The sequence below is a fragment of the Salvelinus alpinus genome, chromosome 25 (assembly GCF_045679555.1).
Source record: "Salvelinus alpinus chromosome 25, SLU_Salpinus.1, whole genome shotgun sequence".
Classification (NCBI taxonomy): Eukaryota; Metazoa; Chordata; class Actinopteri; order Salmoniformes; family Salmonidae; genus Salvelinus; species Salvelinus alpinus.
The window spans coordinates 4,423,210-4,451,176 of record NC_092110.1 but is presented as its reverse complement, the minus strand read 5'-3'; the positions used below and the strand labels follow the sequence as shown (position 1 = coordinate 4,451,176).

The 27,967-nt window shown below is 42.3% G+C and overlaps 1 protein-coding gene across 3 annotated transcripts in view; it reads right to left on the bottom strand.

The window, feature by feature from the left end:
* Window positions 1-26,890, bottom strand: part of rps6ka5 (ribosomal protein S6 kinase, polypeptide 5) — a 41,223-nt gene extending 14,333 nt beyond the window's left edge. Inside the window, exons 1-12 of one of the 3 annotated variants that reach the window (XM_071365350.1) lie at window positions 26,602-26,890; window positions 19,331-19,402; window positions 18,990-19,208; window positions 18,526-18,641; window positions 18,068-18,169; window positions 14,490-14,573; window positions 14,094-14,197; window positions 12,173-12,323; window positions 5,981-6,142; window positions 2,617-2,748; window positions 2,148-2,281; window positions 1,187-1,280 (exon numbers count right to left, since the gene is read on the bottom strand). In XM_071365350.1, the coding sequence (XP_071221451.1) occupies window positions 1,187-1,280; window positions 2,148-2,281; window positions 2,617-2,748; window positions 5,981-6,142; window positions 12,173-12,323; window positions 14,094-14,197; window positions 14,490-14,573; window positions 18,068-18,169; window positions 18,526-18,641; window positions 18,990-19,208; window positions 19,331-19,402; window positions 26,602-26,671 (1,440 nt within the window). In that variant the 5' untranslated portion in view covers window positions 26,672-26,890. Of the gene's footprint in view, window positions 1-1,186; window positions 1,281-2,147; window positions 2,282-2,616; window positions 2,749-5,980; window positions 6,143-12,172; window positions 12,324-14,093; window positions 14,198-14,489; window positions 14,574-18,067; window positions 18,170-18,525; window positions 18,642-18,989; window positions 19,209-19,330; window positions 19,403-26,601 lie in introns of those variants that run through there. The other 2 variants (XM_071365352.1, XM_071365353.1) reach the window with 2 other exon arrangements.
* Between the last annotated feature and the right edge of the window lie 1,077 nt (window positions 26,891-27,967).

Genomic DNA, 27,967 nt, shown 5'->3' with positions numbered 1-27,967 from the left:
AGACCGAGAAAGAGAGGGAAGGGGGGGGGGGGGTGGCCTGCATCCCAATTCTCCACCCTTCTCCCAAAGTATGCACTTGGACACCATTGGCTATGTCCCAATTCTCCATGCAGGTGGTATGTGTCCCAATTGACGGGGAGTGTGCAAGTGCACACTTTGGGAGGAAAGGTGTAGAATTGGAACGCAGAATGGGAGAGGAGAGCCGCAGCAAGGCGGCTCTGCTTTGATCTAGTTAACAGCCCTCGGTCTGCCTGAATTCTAAATAGCTCCCTTGATAGTGCACTACTTTTGACCAGGGCTCCTATAGTGGACCAGGGCTGTGGTCAGAAGTAGTGTACTTTAAAAAGGAAATAAGATGCCATTTAGGCCCAGCCCTCTCTGAGGTACAGTACAGTAACAACCCAGCAGAGCTCATCAGAGCTACAATGCTGCTCCTAGGCCTGAAGGGCCCCAGATAATGAACATGGCCAATATCAGCCACACACACACACACTTGTTTGACCCAATTTGGAGGAAATTGTTTTTTTTTTTTCTCTCACCAAGCTCAAATCCTTCATGAGATCTAAAAGCCCACATACAGACATGAAATATGTTCCGTGTAAGTTTAATTCATCTATACCTATAGTGGATGTGCTCGTATGTGGCGCAGCTGCTGTACTGCACTAAAATACAGTATATACAAATCTGAAATACGGGGGTATAGTGTTTATTACAGGACGATATGAAGGAGAGAAGAGGGAGACGGAGAACGTCCCAGGAGGAATCTAGCTTACGCAGTCATCCGCTCTGTTCCACTTCTGACTTAATAAGGCCGTCTGCAGTTAGTCTCGTCTTACGATCACTAGTTCGGTTAGAAAATGGCCATTTCTGAAGATGGGCTTTTACCGGCAATGCTTGTGATATCAGGTCTCTCTGGTAAAATAGATTTGATCTCAATGAGAAGAAACTGTAATGAAGTTCAATGAAAATATGTGGTTGTTTTGCCTACTTCAGTGAATCCAGCGAGTGTCTGCCGAATGACTGAAATATAATGTAATGCAATGCAATGTTTCCACTGACTCGATAGCACGCACTTCTAACCAGAATAGCAAAGACAGCAAAGATAACATCTCTTTTGTAAGAAGCGCCTGTTATCGAAATGAGACTAACATTTAAAAGATAAGGTTACATTTTTTTAAATCCTTACCTGGTCATGGTATACCTCATGAGTCTTGACGATGTTGGGGTGGCCGTCGCAGAGTTTCAGAGCTGCAATCTCTTTCTGTGTCTGGGCCTCCATCCTTGAGAGGGGACATGGGAGAGACGCAACGTGTCATCAGAAGGGGTCACCCGTCACACAGTGTCACCCTCGTAAGTTCAGTGTCACCACTGAAGCCTATTCCTGTCAGGGAAGTGTTGGCACACTTCACCCTCCAGCAGCCAACAAGTGCAGAGCAGTCTCCCGCAAGGTCTGGTGGCCTGGAATTGACATCACATCGAGTGAGACCAAACAAATTGAATTAAATGTTTAACGGATGTCGCGCTACATTTTTTCTCCAAAATAATTGTTTTATTTAAAAATCAGCTAAATTGAAAAGTTGCACTGAAAAATGGCACAATTATACATACATTTTATACATACATACACTTTTCAAAGAATCTCATATCGTATAAAAAGTAAAACCATTTTTTTTATTAATAAATGATGGCGATTCAAAGTCGGCTTGGGATGAAACTGAGGCAGTTTGGGCTGGAAAGGCAGTGTACATGTATGTTCAGTGGAAGGGCATCAATGGGATATTATAGCAAAAAGTAATGTCCTCAAGTTTCCAGTAAAGTGACATAACTTCCTCTTGGATTATGGCGCAACTATGCCTCTTTTAGCCTCCCTAAGAGGCAAAAATCTCATGATTAGCTCTCTAGTTGCTAAACTAAAGTTGGATGTAGTATTTGAACAATGGGGTTCTACTTTTCTCTTCTTCTTTAAAAAAAATTAATAACACTACAACGTCTTAGTTAGCTAGCCAACTCCCAATAAACACACATCAGTGAGCTCCGGGCGGGGCCGGTCTGATCCTGGTACAGTTTGGCATGACAATCACAATAGTGTATGAGCTGGCCATACAGCACAAACCGATCTGGGACCAGGCTAGCCTATGGTACAGTACCTCTTGCTGACGATTTTCACAGCGTACTTCTGGCCAGTCTTCTTGTGGGTGCACTGCCTACAGATGGAGAAGCTGCCCTCGCCCAGAGCATTGTCCTTCAGGTTCATCTCATAGTTCATATAGAACGGAGAGTCCTAAAGAGAAGACTGTCTTACCAAATCACAAAGAATGCTGGTTTCATAACACCATTATCAGTCGCTAATTAGTCAACACCACACCTGAGCCAAAGGTGAAACTGAAAATAGAATCAAAACATACAGTAGCTAAATTATTCACTCCTGGAAGGACTGAAACCGGAAAAGACGAATGCAAAAACCTCATACGTGAAAGTAAGCGTTGCTCTAGTGAGAAAACTCCTCTTTCTTATTGGCTGCAGATAAGCTATTAAGCTAAGTGTGTTTAGGTGGAGGGAATAAATACAACCCTATCCATCTAACTATACTACACACACACACACAGAGGGGTGTACCTTCATCATGGCGCTGCGGGCCACGGCAGCAGACCCCGGCCTCTGTGACCCTGATCCTCCACACAGCTGTAGTGTGTCGTCCATTACAGCGTTCCACTTGAACAGGATGGAGGGGGCCATGAACGAGTAGCCCTGTAACCAGGACAGAGACAGAGAGGGGGGGGGCTTCACATGAAGCATAAATGTGAAGCGAGAGGTGGCCATGAACAAGTACAAAAGGACACACATAACAAGAGGGGGTTTAATATAATGTACCTGGCCATATGAAGCACAGGAAAGAGAATGGTATACCCTTCACATTATAGAGCTTACCTGAGACGTCCTTTTCAGCATCGTTGCAGCAACAATGGTGGATGTATAAGGCCATCGACACCAAAGTAGACTAAATTGTGTTCAACTCTGAACTTTGTTTTCTTCATTTTACTGAAAAGGCATGCAGCGTTTATTTCACTCAATAACTACATTATAACCTGTCAATCCTGTAACAACTGTGGCGTGAGCATGACAATGGCTGCCATTCATTGGTGGTCCACCTGTGCTCATTGTTAGAACTGTCATCTATGACAGGATTGGGATGTGCTGCCTGGTTCCAGCTATGAAGGGCCCAGAGCTAGCTAGCTAGCGCACACACACAGCTGGGTAGAATGCATGCAGAGTAAGAGCTATGGATGGACGGATGGATAGATGAATGGGGATGGATGCATGAGAATACCCTAATTGCCAGGCATCAATATCTGATTGCGCTGCTGTGAAATTACATCTCGTCGGGGCTCTAATGCAATTTAATTTTGTTTTGTGAGGCGAGGCGGGAGAGCAGACCCCAGAGTTAAAAGTTGTGATAGCAGCAGTTCTCTCTAACGCAATTGCTCGGGCCTGGCTTCAAATTATAAAGACTAGCCTACAAATTCTAGTATATGTGAAATTCGGGCTGCGTGCATGAAATAAAACAAGCCAAGATGAAGTTGGCAATCATAGGTTTAAGGCGTAATTGAGGCACACATGGTGATTCTCTGGAACCGTAACCTTTTATTCCAGCAGAGAAAAAGAGAGAAGCCCTTATAATGGGCCTATTGATCAGCCAGGCTCGAGGAGCCAGAAGGCATGGCAATCACAGCTGAGATTTTGCTCAATAGTCTACATCAATCAGACACTCAACCAAAAGCTGGCATACAGCTGTATTCATAAAGTGTCTCAGTGTAGGAGTGCAGATCTAGGATCAGGTCCCTCCGTCCATATAATTATGATCTAAAAAGGCAAAAATGGATCCTCGATCTGCACTCATGCTCTGAGATGCTTTATGAATAGGGGCTCTGGGACACATTATGGTTCAAAACTATAGCATAAATAGTCATTCACATCTGTTAGGTCCATCAGAACTGCATATGGCTATAATTATACGCCTTGAATGAAAAGCCCTTTAGTCAATTTGAATACCAATGTACACAGATGGGCAGGCACTGACTTTAAAGCAAGCTATTGAGGAGTTTCTAAACAACGTCAATAGCTGAGGAGTCAAATACATACAGTACCAGTCAAAAGTATGGACACGCCTACTCATTCAAGGGTTTTTATTTTTTACTATTTTCTACATTGTTGAATAATAGTGAATACATCAACAGTATAAAATAACACATATTGAATCATGTACTATACAAAAAAAGTGTTAAACAAATCAAAATATATTTATATTCTTCAAAGTAGCCACCCTTTGTCTTGATGACAGCTTTGCACAATCTTGGTATTCTCTCAACCAGCTTCACCTGGAATGCTTTTCCAACAGTCTTGAAGGAGTTCCCACATATGCTGAGCACTTGTTGGCTGCTTTTCCTTCACTCTGGCCCAACTCATCCCAAACCATCTCAATTGGGTTGAGGTCAGGTGATTGTGGAGGCCAGGTCACCTGATGCAGCACTCCATCATTCTCCTTCTTGATGAAATAGCCCTTACACAGCCTGGAGGTGTGGAGGGTCATTGTCCTGTTGAAACAAATGCTAGTCCCACTAAGAGCAACCCAGAAGGGATGGCGTATCGCTGCGGAAGCCATGCTGGTTAAGTGTGCCTTGAATTCTAAATAAATCACTGACAGTGTCACCAACAAAGCACTGTCACACCTCCTCCTCCATGCTTCATGGTTGTAACCACACATGCAGAGATCATCTATTCACCTACTCTGCACCTCACAAAGACATGGCGGTTGGAACCAAAAATATCAAATTTGGACTCATCTGACCAAAGGACAGATTTCTACCGATCTAATGTCCATTGCTTGTGTTTCTTGGCCCAAGCAAGTCTCTTCTTATTATTGGTGTCCTTTAGTAGTGGTTTCTTTGCAGCAATTCGACCATGAAAGCCTGATTCACACAGTCTCCTCTGAACAGTTGATGTTGAGATGTGTCTGTTACTTGAACTCTGAAGCATTTATTTGGGCCGCAATTTCTGAAGCTGGTAACTCTAATGAACTTATCCTCTGCGTTTTCCTCATGAGAGCCAGTTTCATCATAGCGCTTGATGGTTTTTGTGACTGCACTTGAAGAAACTTTCAAAGGTCTTGACATTTTCCAGATTAAGACAACTGAAGGTCAGTCAAAGTAATGATTGACTGTCGTTTCTCTTTGCTTATTTGAGCTGTTATTGCCATAATATGGACTTGGTCTTTTACCAACTGGGCTATCTTCTGTATACCACCCCTACCTTGTCACAACTGATTAGCTCAAACGCATTAAGAAGGAAAGAAATTCCACAAAATGACTTTTAACAAGACACACCTGTTAATTGAAAAGCATTCCTGTTGACTACCTCATGAAGCTGGTTGAGAGAATGCCAAGAGTGTGCAAAGCTGTCATCAAGGCAAAGGGTGGCTACTTGGAAGAATCTCAAATATAAAATATATTTTGATTTGTCGAACACTTTTATGGTTACTACATGATTCTATATGTGTTATTTCGTAGTTTTGATGCTTTCACTATTATTCTACAATGTAGAAAATAGTAAAAATAAAGAAAAACCCTGGAATGAGTAGGTGTCCAAACTTTTGACTGGTACTGTACATAGAAACAGCGTCATGTGACACCATCTACCACACGTCAAGAGTTTACATTGAAATGTAAACAAAATAATGTTGAAGTTTAACTAAATTAAACATAATTTGACAATTTTGGGCAAAGAATTTTAACACGGACCGACTGTATTAAAAAGCATAATCAACCACTTCCCACCCAATCTGAAAGATGCATTGTCAAAAACCTCTGACCAAACAGAGAAATAAGGTCACAGTTCTGAGGCAGAGCTGCAGGGGAATAGGTGGGGTCCATCGCACACACGCTCGCACAGAGACACACAGAAACACACACGCACGCACACACACCTGAAAGATGCGGTCACAGTTCTGAGGCAGAGCTGCAGGGGAGTAGGTGGGGTCCATTTCAGTGAACTCCTCCGCAAAGTTGCTGACATCTAGCTCATCCCTGATCACCGGCTTGAACGGGGCGGGCACCCTCTTAGCCGCTAAGTCCTCCCAGTTAATCTTCTAAAATATTGAGGAGATGAAGCACAACAAAAAGCTTTAGTCAGCAACCATTTCTACTTGAAGACCATTTTATCAACAAAAAGGCAAATATAAAGTGTCTTCAGAAAGTATTCATCCCCTTTTTCCACATTCTGTTATGCAACAGACTAAATTTAAAATTGATTAAATTTAGTTTTTTGGGGAACTGGCCTACACATTATACCCCATAATGTTAAAGTGGAATGTCATTTTTTAAATAAATAAATTGAAAATGAAAAGTTGAAATGTCTTGAGTCAAATATTCAACCCCTTTGTTATGGCAAAAATGTGCTTAACAAGTCACATAACTTGAATAACGGTGTTTGACATGATTTTTGAATGACTACCTCATCTCTGTACCCCACGCATACAATTACCTGTAACGTCCCTCATTCGAGCAGTGAATTTCAAACACAGATTTGACCACAAAGACCAGGGAGGTTTTCCAATGCCTTGCAAAGAAGGGCACCCATTGGTAGACAGTGAATATCCCTTTGAGCACGGTGAAGTTATTAATTACACTTCGGATGGTGTATCAATACACCCAGTCACTACAAAGATACAGGGGTCCTTCCAGACTCAGCTGTCGGAGAAGAAACCGCTCAGGGATTTCACCATGAGGCCAATGGTGACTTTAAAAAACAGTTTCAGAGTTTAATGGCTGAAATAGGAGAAAACTGAGTATGGATGAACAACATTGTAGTTACTACACAATATTAACCTAATTCACAGTGAAAATAAGGAAGCCTGTACAGAATACAAATATTCCAAAACATGCATCCTGTTTGCAACAAGGCACTAAAGTAAGTGTAAAAAAATGTGGCAAAACTATTCATGTCCTGATTACAAAGTGTCATGTTTGGGGCAAATCCAACACACAGTAACACTTTCCATATTTTCAAGCATAGTGGTGTTATAGTTATGCTTGTAATCGTTAAGGACTGGAGAGTTCTTCAGGATAAAAAAGAGAAACGGAATGGAGCTAAGCACAGGCAAAATCCTAGAGGAAAACCTGGTTCAGTCTGCTTTCCACCAGACACAGATGAATTCACCTTTCAGCAGGACAATAACCTAAAACACAAGGCCAAATCAAAACTCGAGTTCCTTCCCAAGAAGATAGTGAATGTTCCTGAGTGGCCGAAAATCGATGGAAAGACCTGAAAACGGTTGCCTAGGAATGATCAACAACCAATTTGGCAGCTTGAAGAATTTTGAAAAGAATAAATGGGCAAATGTTGCACTATTTGGGTGTGGAAAGCTCTTAGAGACTTACCCAGAAAGACTCACAGTTGTAATCACTACCAAAGGTGATTCTAACATGTATTGACTCAGGGGGTGAATACTTATCTAATCAATATACTTTGAGTGTACAAAACATTAGGAACATAATCCTAATATTGAGTTGCACCCTTTTTTGCCCTCAGTCTCAATTTCCTCGGGGCATGGACTCGACAAGGTGTCGAAAGCGTTCCACAGGGATGCTGGCCCATGTCGACTCCAACGGTTCTAACAGTTGTGTCAAGTTGGCTGGTAGTAGATCTGTACTCCGAATACCTCGTTCCATCTCATCCAACAGATGCTAAATTGGATTGAGATCTGGTAACTGGGCAGGCCACTGCAGTTAGCTGAATTCTCTGTCATGTTCGTGGTACCATTCCTGGACAATCCTAGCCTTGTGTCATGGGTCATAGAGTACTACAGAATAAGTCATAATACCAGTAAAACCTAGTGGTCAAACAGTGAAATGGCTCCAATTGTTGTTAATTTTCATTTTTCCCCGTAGGGGATTTTAGAAACACTTAAAATAAGGGCTGTGTATTGTGTAGGCTTACCCTGACGTGACGTTTTGATAACCGTGTAAATCTCTCTTGGACAAGGTGACTTTTATCAATATATTCGCCTGTATTTACCCTCCAATGATATGATAATTAGCTGCTAATGTGAACTAAAAACCTTCAAAATGGCATGATGATCTGGACGAGACTGCCGAATCAAGGCAAAGGTAAGAATCTCTGGATGAACTATTTAATGTTAACTAAATGTAGTAATGAATAAATTGGCAAAATGTCTTTAAAGTTGAGAATTCTGTGAAATGTCTTGTGCAACTTTTAAATTGACACAATACCTGTTAGCAAAGGGGTCTGCTAGATATGACATCCAGGAGCTTGCAGGCACTAGTAGTTTTGCAGGTCTACTTTGATGGTATTTAGCATTATAGAATCTGAGAGTAAATAGAGCCGAATATATTGATGAAACTCACCTTGTCAGAGAGATTGACATAGTTATCAAACCGTCACGCCAGGGTAAGACTACAGGAAACACAACACTTATTTGGAGTGTTTCTAAAATCACCTACGGGAAAAATGACTGGTAGAAAAACAATTAGATAATTTCCCTGTTCGACCGCTAGGTTTTATGGGTATTATAACACCTCCACTGTGGGTCTCTATTATCCTGCTGATGGATACAATGCTGCCATGAAAGGATGCACCTGAGTGGCAATGATGTTCAGATATTCTGTAGCATTCAAAAGGTTGCTCCACTTTTAATCAAGGGGCCCAATGTCTGCCATGAAAATACACCCCACACCACCAGCCTGCAATGTTGACACCCCGCCATGTGGATGCTTGTCCTCATGTGGTTCTCCATACCCTAGTCCTCCCATCAGTGTGAAACAGCAGGAACCAGGATTCATTAGACCAGACAATGTTTTTCCAATTCTCCAGTGTCCAGTGTTTTCGTTCCTTAGCCCACTTCAACTACAGTTTCTTGTTTTTTGCTGAAAGAAGTGGAACTCTGTAAGGTTGTCGGCTGCCATACCCCATTCGTGTCAAGGTAGGACGAGTTGTACATTCTTTTATTGGTCTTTGGGCACCAATGTTGTACTGGACTGTCAGTTGACTACCTGTAGCCCGTCTGTTGCTCCGCACAATTCATGCCAGCCTCCTTTGTCTTCTTTCATCAATGACCCGTTTTCGACCACTGGCCTGCTGTTGCCTGGTTGTCCTTTGGGTGGTGGACCATTTCTGATGCACACACTGGAAACTGCTGAGTGTGACAAAACCCAGCAGCGCTGCAGTTATTAACATACCCTGTTCAAAGGCACTTGAATCTTTTGTCTTGTCCATTCCCTCTCTGAATGGCACATATACACAAATCCACATCTCAATTGTCTCCAGGCTTAAAAATAATTATTGAACCTGTCTCCTGCCCTTTATCTACACTGATTGAAGTGGATTTAACTGGTGACATCAATAAGGGATCATAGCTTTCACCTGGATTCACCTGGTCAGTCTGTCATTGAAAGAGGTGTTCCTAATCTTTTGTGTTACAGTGCCTTCGAAAAGTATTCAGACCAATTGACTTATTCCACATTGTTACGTTACAGCCTTATTCTAAAATATATATATTTTTATCGTAAAACCTCAGTAATCGACACACAATGCTCCATAATGACAAAACGAAAACAGTTATTTTGAAATGTTTGCAAGTTTATTAAAAATAATCAGAAATACATTTACATAAGTATTCAGACCCTTTGCTATGAGACTCGAAATTGTGCTCACTTGCGTCCTGTTTCCATTTATCATCCTTGAGATGTTTATACAACTTCATCGGAGTCCACCTGTGGTAAATTCAATTGATTGGACATGATTTGGAAAGGCACATACCTGTCTATATAAGGTCCCACAGTTGACAGTGCATGTCAGATCAAAAACAAAGCCATAAGGGCAAAGGAATCGTCCGTAGAGCGCCGAGACAAGATTGTGTCGAGGCACAGATCTGGGGAAGGGTACCAAAATCACCATTTCTGCAGCATTTAAGGTCCCCAAGAACACAATGGCCTCAATGGCCTGTTTGGAAGCACCAGGACTCTTCCAAGAGCTGAACGCCCCGGCCAAACTGAGCAATCGGGGGAGAAGAGCCTTGGTCAGCGAGGTGACCAAGAACCTGATGGTCAATCTGACAGAGCTCAAAGTTCCTCTGTGGAGATGGGAGAACCTTCCAGACGGACAAACATCTCAGCAGCGCTCGACCAATCAGGCCTTTATGGTAGAGTGGCTAGACAGAAGCCACTACTCAGTAAAAGGCACATGACAGCCCGCTTGGAGTTTTCAAAAAGGCACCTAAAGGACTCTGACCATGACAAACAAGATTCTCCGGTCTGATGAAACCAAGATTGAATGCCAGGTGTCACATCTGGAGGAAACCTTGCACCATCCCTACGGTGAAGCATGGTGGTGACAGCATCATGCTGTGGGGTTGTTTTTCAGCAGCAGGGAATGAGAGACTAGTCAGGATCAAGGCAAAGATGAACGGAGCAAAGTACAGAGAGATCCTTGATGAAAACCTGCTCCAGAACACTCAGGACCTCAGACTGGGGGCGAAAGTTCACCTTCCAACAGGACAGCGACCTTAAGCACACAGCCAAGACAACGCAGGAGTGGCTTGGGGACAAGTCTCTGAATGTCCTTGAGTGGCACAGCCAGAGCCCGGACTTGAACCCAACATCTCTGGAGACCTGAAAATAGCTGTGCAGCGACTCCCCATCCAGCCTGACAGAGCTTTAGAGGATCTGCAGAGAAGAACGGGAGAAACTTCCCAAATACAGGTGTGACAAGCTTGTAGCGTCATACCCAAGAAGACTCAAGGCTGTAATTGCTGCCAAAAAGTCAAGGAGTCTGAATACTTTCCAAAGGCACTGTATATACAGCGTCTTCGGTAAGTATATACAGTTCCTTCGGAAAGTATTCAGACCCCTTGACTTTTCAACATTTTGTTACGTTACAGCCTTATTACTCTAAAATGTATTAAATTGTTTTTTTCCTCAATCTACACATAATAGTCAAGGGGTCTGAATACTTTCCGAATGCACTGTATATATACACACAGTACCAGTCAAAAGTTAACATACCGACTCATTCAAAAGGTTTTTCCTTTATTTTTACTACATTGTAGTAAATAATACTGACAGCAAAACTATGAAATAATACACATGGAATCATGTAGTAACCAAAAAAAGTGTTAAACAAATCACCATATATTTGAGAATTGCTGGTGACACTGTCTGTGATTTATGTAGAATTCAAGGCACACTTAAGCCAGCATGGCTACCACAGCATTCTGCAGCGATATGCCATCCCATCTGGTTTGCACTTAGCGGGACTATCATTTATTTTTCAACAGGATAATGACCCAAAACACACACCCAGGCTGTGTAAGGGCTATTTGACCAAGGAGGAGAGTGATGGAGTTTCGCATGAGATTACCTGGCCTCCAATATCACCTGACCTCAACCCAATTGAGATGGTTTGGGATGAGTTGGACCAGAGTGAAGGAAAAGCAGCCAACAATTGCTCAGCATATGTGGGAACTCCTTCAAGACTGTTGGAAAAGCATTCCAGGTGAAACTGGTTGAGAGAATGCCAAGAGTGTGCAAAGTGGTCATCAAGGCAAAGGGTGGCTACTTTTAACACTTTTTTGGTTACTACATGATTCTATGTGTTATTTCATAGTTTTGATGTCTTGACTATTATTCTACAAAGTTGAAAATAGAAAAAATAAAGAAAAACCCTGGAATGAGTAGGTGTCCAAACTTTTGACTGGTACTGTATAATTTTTTCCCCCTACATTAGATCATTTTGTGTAGATATTTGACAAAAAAAATGACAATTAAATCAATTTTAATCCCACTTTGTAACAACAAAATGTGGAAAACTTTCTGAAGGTACTGTACGGCATATAGGCCTACCAATACACTTACCCTACAAATGAACCTACGGCGTTCCAATTTGTCTAAATGACACAGAAAATAAACAAAAGACCTAAGATGGATAAGATGTTCTCAATATGTTAGCGAGGAGATGCTAACCTGGTCTCAGATCTGTTTGTGCTGTTTAGCTAACTACTTTTGTCATTAGTAATGACCATAAGAGTTGGCTATACAGCATCTCCGGCCAGCCTATGGAAATAGCTCTGGTACGAAGTCAAGGGGCTGCCTCTCTCTCCTACCTGGTAGAATGGATGTTTCTTAACGTTTTCTGCTCCGTCAGGCCCAGAGCCCAGTCTCTTCTTTGGGTCTTTGATGAGGAGGCCCTGGATGAGGTCTTTGGCCAGAGGGCCCATGTCTTTAGGGAACGGAGGGTCCTTCTTTGAGATCCTCCTGACAGGTGACAGAGGTCAGGGTTGGATAGGATTTAGATTTTATTAGTAAAAAATTATAATACATACTGTACATCAGACAAATTCAACTCTGGACCTTGAAGCCAGTTCCACTGCTGATTTTTAATTTCCCCCCTGTAATCAGGGACTGATTTAGACCAGAGACACCAGGTAGAACAGAAAACCAGCAGTACTCTGGGCCTCCAGGATCAGATTTGAATACCCCTGACTGACATACAGTATCAAGAAGTGTATTTGATCCCAGAGAATAACACATGAAAACATAAATGACAACACATTTCCAAAGTGGTTGAGAGACGATCCAGAGAGAGATTTGGAAAACAACAATCCAGAAAGTTTTTCATTTATTTTTTCCCTTGATCAGCCCAACTTGATTAGACACAGACACACAGACTGGCTGGGTACCAACTACTTATTACTGAGTAAAAAGGACAAGTGAAACATATTTTTGTTTTCCAGAGAACCAGGAAATCAAATGGATGTGTAGTTGGGTTGATTAGGATCCCCAGTAGATAATGCAGCAGCTACTCTTCCTGGGGTTAGGAGATATGACAGTGGTCACCAACCTTTTCTGAGTTAAGATCACCGAGTCAAAATGCAAGCTGAGATCTACCGATAAGATTTTTTTTAACATGACTTAAAAAAAACATAAGCCTATGCAACATTAACCTATTAAAAACAGTTCTGTAGCAATGAGGTTCACGCAATAGGCCCAATATAGTATTACTGCATTTCGGCTGCCTCTCACCGGACTCACCATCCCCCCGCTGAGAAAAGGGGATGGTGAATCTTAACTCACACTGCATTTTTTCTGCCTCGTGCACCAATTAATGTTGTTACTCCTATGACCAGAGAAAGTGAAAAATACCTCAATATTAAAAAAGAGAAGCAACTAATAATGAAAACGCAAGCTTATCAAAACACTTTGCTATACTCATGCATTGCTGCTGCAGTGGTGGTTGTAGCGTGAGTGAAAGTAGGGAGAACGCACATTTTATGGCTTATAAACGTGTTAAACAAAGTGTTGACAGTGCTGTGACAATTCACTTTGTCATAAAAACAGCAGCTCTTTGCTGTATTCATTGAGTCGCTTTAGTCATTGTTTAAAACGTTTTTAAATAATCACAATATCAACTTTGCTGTGCGCTCGAGGCTTCTTTTTACAGTCTATGGCTCTAGGAAACTGCAGAACTGGTGATCTGAGCTATCTGATTGGCCAGCGGTAGGCCTATAGGTGCACTTGATTTCAAATCAAATTTATTTATATAGCCCTTCTTACATCAGCTGATATATAGCAAAGTGCTGTACAGAAACCCAGCTTAAAACCCCAAACAGCAAGCAATGCAGCTGTAGAAGCACGGTGGCTAGGAAAAACTCCCTAGAAAGGCCAAAACCTAGGAAGAAACCAGGCTATGAGGCTTGCCAGTCCTCTTCTGGCTGTGCCGGGTGGAGATTATAACAGAACATGGCCAGGATGTTCAAATGTTCATAAATGACCAGCATGGTCAAATAATAATTTGATTTGTTCTCTGGGCCTTCCGGGTAGGTGGAATTCTACCCTCAGACACATGAATTGGTTAAAAATGGAAACACTTTGCCTTCCCGGCGCTAGGGCTGCGGAATCAAGTGCACCTACCACCAACAGCGTTCACAGAAATGTTTGGTGATCGACAAGGAATGCCTTGGAGATCGACCAATCGACTCGGTTGGTGACCACTGTGTTAGGAGATAGATCTAGGGGAATGCTTACTTGGCGATATCTGTGTGAGAGTTCTCGTCTCCATCGACGGTGAATGGTGATCCGCCTGTCATAAGTTCATACATCAATACCCCAAGGCTCCACCAGTCTACTGCCTGGAACACGGGTAGATAGTCCATGGATGAATAAAGTTTTGTATTATTAAGATTATATACAACCTCATGATATACATACCATGTGACAACGGTGGCGTTCCAGGCTGCCTACACTGCTGACGCGTTCTGCAACTGATTCAACATAGGCAGCTTGGAACCACACCAGACACAGGTGTGCAGCAGACTACACCCAGTTATTAGTGAGCTAGACCTATGATTACCTGTGTACCATGTGCATTTGGGTCAGGAACAGTAGAACAGGTAGTAGAACACGTTCTAAATGATAATTTACCATGTCATGTCCAGCCTCTCCTCCCTCTGCGATCTCTGGGGCCATGTACTCAATGGTGCCACAGACAGAGTAAGCCCTCTCCAACTGGGGAACAACACACACAGTCGAAACATTGAAATAACATAGCAAGATGAGGCGTTTCCCCTCTATCGCTTGTTCTCTGATCACTGCCATTTTGCAGACACACTAGGATTGACAGGAAGGAAACTTGGAACTAGGACACATTTGCTCAGTTCAGGTAGAAAATAAGTCACTGTTGTGAAGAGAAACCTACCAAGCACCACAGAATGGGACATCTAACTATGCTCTTATAACGATGCTCATACAGAGGTTATTTACACTACATAACCATCACATATTTACACTACATAACCATCACACAGAATGTGTATAGACTGCCAAAAACGCTCATACAGAAGTGCTGCGTCCCAAATGGCACCATATTCCCTATATGGTGCATTACTTTTGACAAGAGCCCAATGGGCCCTGGCCAAAAGTAGTGCACTATATAGGGAACAGGGTGCCATTTGGGACACGCACTGCATAACAACCGGCTGCAAAACATCTTCTCAAGTGGGCTGGACACAAATCAGAACCACTGCCTCAAAACATCCAGACATAAACATGCAGATGCATGCCGATGCTGGGTGGTCTGGTGTCTGTGCTAGCATAAATACTCATCCATAAGTAGAAGAGAGAAGACATGTCTGTCAAGGGGCTTGGCATCGAGTCACTTTTTTACCAAGGGTGCATTCACACGGAGCAACGCAGCGCACAATGGCAGAGACAACTCAAAGTACGCAAATGGGGAAGGCGTGTTGGAAGGTAGGCGTGTCAGGTTGCATGAGCTTAAATTGCGTGAAACAACTCACTCCAAACACGGCCTCAAAACACACATAGCGCATGCTCCTCCGTAGGGCCGGTCGATATGACCAAAGTTTCATATCACAATATATTTTTTTACGGTATGACAGTATGATTTATTATTATTTATTTTTTATATATAATTAAAGCACCTTAGGGTTGCAACGTAGAAAATATAAGTGATGTTTATGGGCATTCTCCATTTGGATTGTTTTATACTGTTCAATCCAACCCAAAACAATTCATCAACATCTGCATTTCCTGCACTTTTAACATTTCCACACTGTGTCACGTAGGGCTGCATGATAAGACAACATCTAGGACTAAAGTAGTTTATTGGTGAACTGTTGAAAGCAGTAGAATGATAGAATGATTATTGTAATTCAATAGTTGGAGAGAGAAAAAAAGTGGTGTTAGGTTCTAAGTTCTGGTACAAATCCAGACGGACCCCAAAAGGAAGCTCAAACTAGATTTATTACACCCAACAAGATGTCGCAGCTGCACAACATACAAGACACACAAGCACATATTTCAATCTTCCGACTAGGTGGAGTCTTCTCCTTGTATGTCTAAGATAAACAGTCATTCTCTGTTACTGGGGAGGAATCGAGTCAGCTCCTCATGGTATTGTCGTGGCCCAGATTGAGCCCAAAACCTTTGTGGGCGGGGATGTGTGTGTGTGTGTGAGAGAGAGATAAGGCTACAGTTAGAGTGTTGTTAGGAGGGCCCCTAAGGGCCCCCTCTCAGCGGTTCAGTCTCTCCTTAACTGTTGACCTCACCTTGACGGTGAGTTCCACATTTCTCCTTACCCTATTTCCACAGAGACTAGCCTAGCTTGTCAGGAACTGAGACTTGACTGTTACCTTTTACCTACTTCCTTAAAAATATTAATATACAGAAAAGCAAGATGTCTGGACAGACAGAAACGTTCTGTACTTCCTTCCCCTTGTCACTGCAATAAACACACACAAGCGCCAACATCCTAACCGATAACAAGTTAGTACTACTAATAAGCTGATTACGCCGTTATAAACAGGCTCATTATGTAATTCAAACGGGCTCAAGTCAGAGAGTCTCTAACAGCGGGCAGCATGTTGAATACATCGTTGTTTGACATGACAACAAATAAATAAGCCAGAGAGGTATTATTGCGACAGGGTAGGATCCAAAGTGTTGGTCAGTGTTTCCTAGGGGACCATATACGGTGTAACATTAAATGTGTATTCTCTTACTTTATGTAGCTAGCTAGCTAACATATTCCATGCTTCGCTTATTCCTCTCTGATTTAGAAGATACCATTGCACAAGCAACATAGTGATCTAGGCCTACACCAGAACTGGTAGCAGGCTGTATATTAGCTACAGTGTAGCTACGTTTGGTCTGACTCTGATTACATTTAGCTAGCTAACTAGTGATTAGCATTCGTGGAGAACATTATTGATTTTAGCCAAAACTCCATGGTCGAGCAACAACAACTGATCTCTTTGGAGTGACAGAGGGCAGGCGGGGCTTGGTGTGGTAAGAGGGAGGAGGGGGAGAGAGAGGACTACCAAGTAACAAACGGAGTAAACTATAAAAATGGACATTACACGCGCCATAGTTGCGTATCACACTTAACAAAGCAAAACATTGAAATACTGTTATAGAAGGTAAATTGAAAACTAGTCATGGGAGGAAAAAAATAAAAATCGATAGTTACATATCGGGATATTATTTTTGACGATATATCGTATAATTTTGACAATATCGCAATATTATCTTCACGCTAGTTGGCTGTACCTGCACCAAAACTTCAGTATATTTCCTTCATAGTTTTTTCTCCATGTTCTTTATAAATAGGGAGCAAATTTGTTTTCAGCACTTCCATATTTTTTTCAATACAAATAAAACACACATACAAACGACAGCATAGAAACGCACACAAACACCAACGACATCACACCTGCCCAGACCCACCTGCTCACACCCCCATCTCCAGCACCCTCATCACTCTCCGCCACATTGCCTCAAACGGCTGCCATTTTGTTTCTCTCCGTCGCCCCCGCGCACATTCAACATTTAGATAACAAAGCATTTGACCTTACCATTGTGTTAACGATTGAGTGTTGGTTGATTTCCAGTTCAAGCCTATCTTTTTTTCAAGGTGATTGATGAGAAAAGTATCGTCTAACCCATCGGGTATCTCACTGCACACTCATTTACCATGTCTTGAAATATGTAGACAGACAGATTAAAAGTACATTCTAATTCCAACTTTCCAACTCCGCCCATGGCACTTCTCTTTCCATGACTGATCAGAACTTGTTTTGTCATGGCTCCCTCTTGTCCCTCTGCAGCAGAGATATGGGTAAGCAATAGGTTGAGAACATCGAATCGCAAGAAAAATCGCAGTATGGAATCGCAATACACATCGTATCGGCGCCTAAGTATCGTGAGAATATCGTATTGTGAGATCCCTGGCGATTCCCAGCCCGTGTAAAAACCCAAACCGGTCCGTGCATCAATACCGGTATAGTCAAATACAGTACATTGCCCGGCCCTACTCATCCATTGACTTAGAGGGATGGCGTTGCGAGTGTGAATGCACCCTAATACTGTAAGTAGTCTAACCATTTTAAAAGTCCAACACTACAAGCACAACTCTCCTCTGTGTCTTAACGTTCACACGGATCTATGGGGTAGGCCCCGTTGCTCCAAACATCTGTAATACATACCTCGTCAAACTCTTTGCTCAGGCCAAAGTCTGTGAGCACTATGTGCCCGCTGGAGTCCATGAGGATGTTCTCCAGCTTCAGGTCTCTGTAGACTATCCCCAGCTAGAAAACAGTCAGGCGATTACAAGGCTCGACTATGACAACGATGTAGAATCAGCAGCCAGAAATTCAGCCAGAAAGTATTTCAGGGGCGATTTCCCCAGACACAAACTAAGCATAGTCCTGGACTGAAAAGCGTGGTGAATCTCCAGTGAAATAGCTTTTTAGTCCAGGACTTCGCTTAATCCGTGTCCGGGGAACCGGACCTGAAAGTATGACAGTTGTGATAACACAGTGTGATGAATGATTGAGGACACGGCATCATTTGCAGCTGCATTTAGGCTACAACTATTGTACCTTAATGAAGTTCAGGAATGACAAAACAATGAAGTGCAGGTCTACAGGCACCCCACACTCACCTGGTGTAGATGCTCCAGTGCCAGCACTATCTCTCCACTGTAAAAGGCTACCTCCTGCTCCTTGAACCGAACCCTCTGCACCAGGTGTGTGAAGAGCTCCCCACCGTTCACATAATCTGTCACAATAACAATGAAACGGGTATGAACGAGCCAGGTTGTCATAACTCCGTGATATTACATTTCAACATTGCCGGTATACTTCCAGAATTCTACGGGTCAGTTCAGTTCACTGTAGGACAGGTGAAAAGTCTCACTGAAAACGCAGAATTTCTTTTCGTAACAATCTTGCATTCTGCTACTTGATATTCGTACTTCATATACTTCATACTCAATGTCTTCATTGTAAAAGAACAACTTTCTGGAAAAGACAGAACGAGAGAGATCGAACGAGAAGAGAGAGTAAGAAGAAGAGAAAGGGACAGAGAGAGAAAGAGAGAGCGAAAGAGAAGGAGAGCGATCCCGACCTAGTATGAGGTGCAGCTTGGTGTCCGTCTGGAAGGCGTAGTGGAGGGTGACGAGGAACGGTGACTGTCTGATGTGTTCCAGAACCTGTCTCTCTGTGCGTGTGTGCTCTGCTGTCTTGGCCTTCTGTATTATTGTGGCCTTCTTCAACACCTTCATGGCGTATAGTTGCCCTGCATTGTGACCGCTCACTTTGCGCACCAGGAAAACCTTGCCATAGGCTGAAAAAAAAAAACATGTTTGTTTTTTTAACTCAGCAGCCAAAAGCTGAGATAAAATGAATGCACCTTCTCAAAAACTGACAATTTCCAGCACTGGATTGGCTTTTAGACCTGTCACTCACCTCCAGTTCCCAGCACCTTTAGCAGCTCAAAGTTCTCGATGCCCACCCTCTCTACGTGGCCAGTCAGGTTGGCTGTAGAAAGACAAAGATGACAGACAAAGATGGTAAGATCCTTAGCTGACAAACAAGAAAGCATCACGAATGCTTAACAATACACACCAGGCCTAGAACATTGGCCTGGATCGAAAAAATACATTTAAATTTTTTTATCTCAATGCCAAAACTGATGACTTCTGCATTATTCAATGTTGTTATCCAAATAGCGTTAGCCTAATGTGTGTCACTGGAGTGAACACAACTCTGAAAGCAGAGTGAGCAGCCGTTAAGGGTAGAGTATCTAGGCTAAGCCTCGGCTGACATATGTGCATGCATGGCATGCGTGAGAAGGAGAAGAGTGCATAGCAAGTACGCAAGCAAGAGTGAAAGTAATCTGTGAGTTTGAGGGTGTGCTACTAGCCCTGTAAACGATGTTCGATGTCGGGTAGCATGGGAACGCTTGAGTGTGTTATGCTGGCGTGAACACACATCTGTGTACATGTCTGTAAGCACACAGAGCAGAGCGGGCATGCTCCTTTAAGATGTGCGTGTCGATCGTAGCGAACACATTCCTGCTGTCTCACAGACAAGACAGAGACACACAGAGAGTCTTCGCTCTCTCGCTCACTGCGGAAGTGCAACACAAAAAGAGAGTTCACCATTGCACAATGTGTATATCAATTCCATCCTCGCACTCTCAGTCACCACCTCAGTAGACACTCACTGATTGACTGGCTGGCTGTAAGCCCCAGAGCAATGCATGTCAGGCTGTCTGCCACTAACAACATGGAGGTAAAGAGGTTGCATAACACCAATGACTGACAGCCCAGCCAGGCATCCACTCAAGGCCCAGTCCCATTTAACTGTTTATTAATAGATTTTGAGTGGGTTGGGTATTCTTTCCAGCCAGACCCCCGCCTCAAAGCTAAAGGCTATCGAGCTGCTTCGTAAGTAGGCCTGGAGGCTCATCATGTGCAGGATCTGGTAAACTTGTATTCATATTATTATGAACTGGGAATGTTTTGTCCACATCAAAGTGGCCACCTCAGAGGTCCGATCATACCAGGGATTGACATTAAAAAAAGGTGGACTCAGCGAGATGATGCAGAGAATAAAATGGCATAGAGCACCACAGGGGAGGTGTCATAATACCCATGAAACCTAGCGGTCAAACAGGGAAATGGTTCCAATCGTTTCTCCACCATTCATTTTTCCCATCGGGGATTTAGAAACACTTTTGGGTAACTTCGACCGACTTCTATGCCTGAGCTGTGGGCTTCTAAAGACGAATCATTCAGCACTTCAAGTTTCAGTGAGCACAGCCCCCAGGGTTGCTATGTCCGCGATTTTCCGTACAAATTGGGCTACTTTTAAATTGCACCACAGCCCCCATGGCATTTCTCTTTTTTTTTTAAATCTATACATTTTTTTTAATAATAATAATTTTGGGGGGGTGCTTATATTTGTCCTGTTACACACAAGTGTGTAATGGAAATGTATTTTGTTTCATATCCCAACGGCCCCTGAGATACCTGCAGTGCCACCACTGTACAGTACCCTTAGAGCGATTATGGTTAAGTGCCTTGCTCAAGGGCACAGCGACAGATTTTGTTACCTTGTTAGCTCCATTATTCGCACCAGCGACCTTTCGGTTACTGGCCCAAAGCTCTAACCTCGAGGCTACCTGACGCCAAAGGATCTACACATTGGCCTGTAATCAAACCCGGGCCTCCCGCGTAGCCTGCGAGAATTATAACACTGAACCACCAACGCACCGTTACCTGCTGCTGCTGCTGACCACCAGGCAGTGAGGCAGGCTGCTGCTGACCACCAGGCAGTGAGGCAGGCTGCTGCTGACCACCAGGCAGTGAGGCAGGCTGCTGCGGACCACCAGGCAGTGAGGCAGGCTGCTGCGGACCACCAGGCAGTGAGGCAGGCTGCTGCTGACCACCAGGCAGTGAGGCAGGCTGCTGCTGACCACCAGGCAGTGAGGCAGGCTGTTGCGGAGCGAGTGGCAGGGAGGGAGGTAGAGGGCCTGAGGGGTCTGTGTGTTCTGAGAGGCCGCTTCAGGCAGCTGAGTGAGCGAAAGGAGAGCTGCGCCAGTCATGACAAGTGATGTGAGAACAACGAACTAACAGCATTAGCTCGCTACGGTGCGTTCAGAAAGTATTCATACCCCTTTACTTATTCCACATTTTGTTGCGTTACACCCTGAACACAAAATTGATTTGTTTTCTCACCCATCTAAACACAATACCCTATAATGTAAAAAGTGAAAGTGTTTTTAGAAATTTTTGCAAATGTATTGAAAATGAAATACAGAAACATTTAATTCACATAAATAGTCACACCCCTTCGCTATGACACTCCAAACTGAGCTCAGGTGAATCCAAATTCCTTTGATCATCCTTGAAATGTCACTTCAGCTTGATTGGAGTCCACCTAGGCTGTGGCCAATTCAATTGTTTGGACATGACTTAGAAAGAAACCCATCTGTCTATATAATGGTAACACAGTTGACAGTGCATTTCAGAGCAGAAACTATACCATGAAGTCCGAGGAACTGTGCGTATATCTCCGACATAGAATTGTGTTCCAGTCATAAGTTTGGACACACCTACTCATTCCAGAGTTTCTTTACTTGTACTATTTTATACATTGTAGAATAATAGTGAAGACATCAAAACTATGAAATAACACATATGGAATCATGTAGTAACCAAAAAAGTATTCTACTTTGAAGAATCTCTAAAATATATTTTGATTTGTTTAACACTTTCTTGGTTACTACATGATTCCATGTATGTTACTTCATAGTTTTGACGTCTTCAATATTATTCTACAATGTAGAAAATAGTAATATAAAGAAAAACCCTGGAATGAGTAGGTGTGTCTAAACTTGACTGGTACTGTACATATAATTTTCACATTAATTTATTAAACAAACAAAAAACATGAAATCTCAAAGCTACCCTTTTTTGATTTTGTTCAGTTTCAGACATTGTTTGGAACAATATAATCTACAAGTACATAACATTTCCAGTGGACTCTAGTAATTCTGATGTTCTGATAAATGTTGTGACCACCAGCAGAGTGAATGGTAAATGGATTCAAAGGGAACTCCCTCTGCTGGTGATTTGATGAACATGCAATCCTAAAAGGAGGAATGTGATTGGTTAATAATGAGTTGATTTGTCAATGTTTATGTATAAAATGGGTCGGATTTGGAAATCTAATGTTTAAAGAGAATATCGTTTCAAAAAATATGTCTAAACATGAACAAAATCAAAAAGGGTAGTTGAGATATTCATAATGTTGAATAAATGTGAAAATGTGCATTTCAGAATCTAAACATTACATTTACGTCATTTAGCAGACGCTCTTATCCAGAGCGACTTACAAATTGGTGCATTCACCTTATGATATCCAGTGGAAACATACTCCAAGTTCGAGTACACTATAAGGAGTAGGCCTGTAATGACATGTACGGTTAACGGATCATAAGGGAAAAGGGGATACCTAGTCAGTTACACAGCTAAATGCATTCAACCGATATGTCTTCCGCATTTAACCCATCCCCTCTGAATCAGAGAGGTGCAAGGTCTTAGAGGTGGCGTGTATAGGTCTACAAAGGGTCTAAAATGGCCACTTTCATCATGATAAAAAAAATATATACGGTTTGTGATATAAATGTAAAAATGCAGGTCCAACCTCCCAATTACATTTCTATGTGAGAATAGACAGAAAAATCGGACACCAAAAAATATTTTCTCCTCTCACTGGCGTGGAATCGCCCATATATGCCATAAATTTACAAGAATATAGACTTTTCGCCTTCATTTCACACCAAATTCGATGTGCTCCGAAAAACAACGTTAGTGCTCATGGGGCTTTTTACATGGAAATGCCCCGTATGAGAAGAGACCAACGTTATGCAACTTCACCCATTAAAACATCATGTCTAAAAACAACATACAAGGACAGGGCACCTTGTAACAAAATAGGCTAATAAATAGCCTGCCCTACAGCAGTCCTTCCTATCTAAAGCAGAACAGACAGAGCCTTGAGCAAAAACCAGACTATTTTCAGCCATCCAATTTATTTCTCTCTCTTCATGACCCCTGTTTTTAAAGACCCACTTGATTTATTACTCCTGGCTTCAGTGGTGGAAAAAGTACCCAATTGTCATACTTATATAAAATGACTTAGGTAAAAGTCACTCTGTAAAATCCTTCTTGAGTAAAAGGCTAAAAGTATTTCGTTTTAAAAAGACTAAAGTATCAAAAGTAAATGTAATTGCTAAAATATACTTATGTTTAAAAAGTTAAAGTATAAATAAATTCAAAGTCCTTATATTAAGCAAACCAGACGGCACCATGTTCTTGTTTTTTATATTTACGGATAGCCAAGGGCACGCTCCAACGCTCACACTTTAGTGAGTCCGCCAGATCAGAGGCAGTAGGGATGACCAGGGATGTTCTCTTGATAGGTGTGTGAATTAGACAATTTTCCTGTCCATTCAAAATGTAACGAGTACTTTTGGGTGTCAGGGAAAATGTATGGAGTAAAAAGTACATCATTTTCTTTAGGAATATAGTGAAGTAAAAGTTGTCAAAAATGTAAATAAAGTACAGATAACCCCAAAAAACACTTTAGTACTTTAAAGAATTTGTACTTAAGTACTTTGCACCACTGCTTGGCTTCCTGCATGACAACTTGTTTCTGTGTTTTACAGCTGGCTATGGCATCAGAATCAACCAAACTGTCTTCTAATCAAGAACAGGGGCATATTATATTAAGGCACAGCGTGGAATATATCACTTCACTTTATATACAGATGCATTCGTAGCCATCATTTTTTGTCTTGTGCAGTGTGGATGGGCGGAGGGGGGAGATAGACAGAGACAGAAAAGATAAGCGAGAGAGGGAGGCTAAACAAGCCCATGTCTTCACTCTCACACAGTATGGGCTGCTACTCTGCTAAGGAACTGCTCAGATACAGTGCATTCGGAAGGTATTCAGACCCCTTGACTTTCTCCACATTTTGTTATGTTACAGCCTTAATCTAAAATGAATTAAATTGCTTTTTTTCCACTCATCAATCTACACATAATACCCCATAATGACAAAGCAAAAAAAGGTTTTTAGAAATGTTTGCAAATTTATAACAAATCAAAAACTGAAATACAACATTTACATCAGTATTCAGACCCTGTACTTTGTTGAAACACCTTTGGCAGCGATTACAGCCTCAAGTCTTTTTTTGGGTATGACCCTACAAGCTTGGCACACCTGCATTTGGGGAGTTTCTCCCATTCTTCTCTGCAGATCCTCTCAAGCTCTGTCAGGTTGGATGGAGAGCGTCGGTGCAAAGCTAAATTCAGGTCATCCAGAGATGTTCAATCGGGTTCAAGTCCGGGCTCTGGCTGGGCCACTCAAGGACTTTCAGAGACTTGTCCCGAAGCCACTCCTGCGTTGTCTTGGCTGTGTGCTTAGGGTCATTGTCCTGTTGGAAGGTGAACCATCGCCCCAGTCCGAGGTCCTGAGCGCTCTGGAGCAGGTTTACATCAAGGATCTCTCTGTACTTTGCTCTGTTCATCTTTCCCTTAACCGTGACTAGTCTCCCAGTCCCTGCCACTGAAAAATATCCCCAAAGCATGATGCTGCCACCACGCTTCGCCATAGGGATGGTGCCAGGTTTCCTCCAGACGTGACTCTTGGCATTCAACATTTCTGAAAACCTGTTATCGCTTTGTCATTGTGGGATATTGTGCGTAGATTGATGAGGAACATTTAATTGATTTTAGAATAAGGCAGTAACGTAATAAAATGTTGAAAAAAGGAGTCTGAATACTATCCAAATGCTAGAATGTGTAAATAGGATCTCGCTAGCTCGTGCTTGGCTCTGCCCATCTACTTGCTTGTTCTGCCCACTATGATACATTTTCTCCCATTGGAAACGACAGGCTCTGGTCTATCTGGAGGTAGTTATACAAATCTTTGAATGAATTGTGCGGAAAACGATTGGAACCATTTCCGTGTTTAACCGCTAGGTTTCATGGGTATTATGACTCATACTGTGGTACTCTATGGGGCCACCCTCCCTTCTAGAGGAAAAATGGGAAGGTCAGCATAATGACAACATTTGAAGTAAATAAAGATCAAATTCTTAGTACAGGAAAAAAAGGGGAAATTACACTTGCAATGAATGATTAGGCTACATTGCAACATCCTCCAATGATTGATGGGGTGGCACAATACAAACTTGAAATACAGACAGTGCAGTGTTCAACTGAAACTGAACGCTGACAGCTGTCACTCAAGGTTCTCTTCCCTGAAAGCCATGGGATAGCTAATGTCAGACTGCAGCACAAAATAACCACTATGATTTAACACACACAATGCAGTTTAACACACACGATGCAGATGGGAATAGTACCTACTGTTGTAACTACCCCATAACAAGGCACAACTTAAACAAGCCACCACAAATGGAAAACAGGCTTTTAAAACGCCTGACACAAACAACTAGCCATTAGCCAACCCTCCTGTCAAGCGCTCTTCGGTGTTATACTTCAAACGTTAGCTAACGTTACCGAGTGTTTGATTTTCTCTAACTTATTTTTGTCCATTTGTTTGAATGATAGCTAATATCACCGTTTAAAAACCTGAGCCATTTTAAATAGCCGCCAAAAGCATGCATGACGATGGTGGGTATAATGTGTCACGTTCCAACAGGAATCTGTAACAAAAACTTCGTGAAGTAACGTTACAAGATTGCCAACAATCAACGCATACAAAGTAGCATGATCAATTCACCTAGCTAACTAGCTGCCGAATAGGCATCAACTCACCACGTAGCTTATTCTTAATGTTTGTCCATAGGCTACCACAGTGAGGACAGACATCTTTCGGAATAAACGTGGTGAGTGAAAAACAATGAAATAGCCCACTCCCTACCCGGTATCTTATTCTGCCGCTATACAACTTTGTATGCGTTGTTTGTTGGCAACCTTGTTATTTACGAAGTTGTTTATACAGATTCCCGTTGGAACGTTCCACAAATGATGCCCACCCTGCGTGACGACGGTCAAGTTAGCTTGGCTAGCTAGGTTAGCAAGCACTTTTCCCTGCCTTTTTTGGACTTGACCGGCTGCACTTGCAAACCCCAGCGGCAGACTAAGTTAGCTAACCGGTTCTTTAGCTAATCACTATTAGCTAGCTAGCCAACTTACCATTTTTCAGCTCATGTTTCACAGTAAACAGGTCACCTTCTCTAGAAGATCCTTCCATCGAAGATGGCATTGTATTCCAAATGTGCCCAAAATATAAACTTGCTTAGCAAACCATCAACATAGCTAAGATAGTTTGAAATTACAGAACCACATGTAACGTCAGCTAGCTATATCTGATTGCAATGTGGTGTTGAGCATTGAGGGAAAAGGTCTGGTTAGCTTGCCAAGCAAGACAAAAATGTGTCTACAAGATAGCGTGGGGGGCGGGTAACCACTACTACCTTCACGACCAAGTCCTCCTGCAGCTGTGATTGAGGTTGCTATGTGGAGTTTTAACATCTGATTGGTCCATTTTGCTATCCATGACAGAGAGGCCCTCCTTCCTGCTCTCTTATTGGTCAGACACTGACAGCTGAAATCAGGGTCCTCCTTCTTACAAGACCAGGGCTGAGGGTCTGCCAGCTGATCTAACAAAATTATTGAGCATTTAGATTTTTTTCTTTATGAAATATAGAGGTACAGAGAACAGCAACAGCATCACATACAATGGTGTAGTGGAGAGTACATTTTTTGGCCCAAAAGTTTACCCACCTTTTGCAGAAAAATGTACTATAAGTATAGGGAGCGTGATTTTTTTCTCACAATGACCGGTATTCAGGGTTTACCTACTACTTTTTTGTACACTGAACACAAACATTTCCAGTATATCTGTAGAAAGAAAATGTCTGCCATGAAACCAGAAACTTAACTTGATATGCCACTCCCTTATGCCACATATGTCAGGCCTAAGACTCATGGAATGATTAATCAGCATCAAGATTAGGCTATGATATTTGTTTTATATTAGGCCTATGCAAAACACTCAGCTCAAACTGTCACTGTTTCCATAATGTGAAAAGGGTTGCCTTTTGCCACCACCTTGTGGTGATGAAATGAAAATAAATGTTGTTAATCAAAAATGACAATCTGATACCGTGCTTCTACACCTGCATTGCTTGCTGTTTGGGGTTTTAGGCTGGGTTTCTGTACAGCACTTCGAGATATTAGCTGATGTACGAAGAGCTATATAAAATAAACTTGATTTGATTTGATACAACTTGACCCATTTACACTAGGTTAGGATGTGAATGCTACTGTACATCCAGTATAGCATCCAGCTCAGAGTTACAACCATTTACATTTTAGCAGACTTAGTGAGCGCATACTTTTTCAACTAGGCAAGTCAGTTAAGAAAAAAATCTTATTTACAATGACTGCCTACCGGGGAACAGTGGGTTAACTGCCTTGTTCAGGGGCACAACAACAGATTTTTACCTTGTCAGCTCAGGGATTCAATCCAGCAACCTTTCGGTTACTGGCCCAATGC